Consider the following 1,662-nt stretch of genomic DNA (forward strand, 5'->3'; position numbering starts at 1 on the left):
GTTGGACCGAGCTTCACTAGAGGAGACCAGAGGTCTAAAATGGTTCGGGTGATTGGGTCGGTCCAAAACCGACTGAAGTATAGCCTAACTCGGCACGAATTTTAGACCTAAAATCAGCTGGCATTATTTCAAGCCTGGCCCCCAAAAAAGTGCTTACTACTTTTGGGCCGTGCTTGCCTGAAAAAAGTTGTAACTGGTGCTCTTTTTTTCCAAACAAAAGTTCACTCGGGCGATTGCCGACCAGCCTAAGGGGATTGTGGACTTGGTCTGGAAGGTGTAGAAGAGGAGATCAGTTGTGCAGTTCAAATAGAAATCGGGACTAAAAGATACTAGGTAGCTAGATTATTGCCAAGCTCTAAACTAAACAATATACAGGAGATCCACCTTTTTTTTTTTTTGAACGAACGGAGATCCGCCAGTTTGGGTCGGCGACAATGCAATAGAAAATCAAAGCAGCTCAAGTGGATCATGCATAATCAAGGCTCGATTTCTTGGGGACAAATGAGATTTTAAAATGCGGCCATATCAATTTCTTAGGCAAAACCATTCCCGGTTGAATGGTTGATCCGATCCCCTATATATGTAGCTAGCACGCCACCGTCGATGAGACCGGCCGGAAGCCGAACTGCTTGCTCCAGGCGTAGCTGAACGTCACGTCCCGCCCCGGCGTCACGGGAGCGCCGCCGTTGACGAGGCACAGCCCGCCGCCGCCGGCCGGCGGGACCTCGAGCTTCGCGGGGTCGATGGCCAGGGTGGTGTCGAACCCGGCGCAGTCCACCTTCACGTCGGACTGGGCGCAGCCGCACGTGTTGCGCACCGCCACCGCGTACACCGGCTGCCCGTGCGCCCACTCCCCCGTGCCGGACTGCGTCACCACGATGCTCGACGGCGGGCAGCCGCCGGCGGCGGCGCCGGAGCTGCTGCTCGCCGTGCAGAGCAGCATGCAGGCCACGAGGATCGCCGCCGCCGGCGTCGCGCCCAGCATCTGTTTGCCTTTGCGAGTCTGGAGTCGATCCGTAACACCCATCTCTTTGTGCTGTTGTGCTTTGCGCTCTTTGGGGGAAATTTATAGGCTAATGTAATGTGCACGCGAGTAAATGGGGTAGTAAATTTGGATTTTGATGTGCTCCAAAAGTTAATAATCGGTTTCCAAATTTGAATGCCAAACGAAGCGAATATTGATGTGCGCCATATATTATGTGATTAGCCGTTTCCATATTTGAATATAGAGCAATCTCTTTATCTATATCTAATATCTATCTATCTCTAATATCTATATCTATCTATAACCTATAACCTATTTCTAAAATAAGTAAAGTTTCTTACCAAAATTTTTGGCTTGGTCTATCTTGTGTTATTGACAGGTGGACCCTAATCCATCCCGTATGCGAGCCGGACCAGCCTTCCATCCACCACTCAATCACATAATCCCAACAAATTAAAGCACAAATAACTATATGTATCCGATACTTATACAAACTTTGTCCGTAATAACACGTAGAAAAAGTTCAATATTGATGTGAGCCACATATTATGTGATTAGCCGTTTCCATATTTGAATATAGAGCAATCTCTTTATCTAATATATATCTATATCTAATATCTATATCTATCTATAACCTATATAACATATTTCTAAAACAAGTAAAGTTTCTAACCAAA

At 47.1% G+C, this 1,662-nt stretch overlaps 1 protein-coding gene across 1 annotated transcript; it reads right to left on the reverse strand.

Annotated features, from left to right (window-relative positions):
• Positions 1 to 586: 586 nt before the first annotated feature.
• On the reverse strand, positions 587 to 1,027 carry LOC120645660 (uncharacterized protein At1g05835-like). Its single transcript, XM_039922427.1, has one exon. It carries the CDS (start codon positions 1,025 to 1,027, stop codon positions 587 to 589), a length of 441 nt encoding a protein of 146 aa, XP_039778361.1.
• Between the last annotated feature and the right edge of the window lie 635 nt (positions 1,028 to 1,662).

Source organism: Panicum virgatum, chromosome 8K (genome assembly GCF_016808335.1).
Source record: "Panicum virgatum strain AP13 chromosome 8K, P.virgatum_v5, whole genome shotgun sequence".
NCBI lineage: Eukaryota > Viridiplantae > Streptophyta > Magnoliopsida > Poales > Poaceae > Panicum > Panicum virgatum.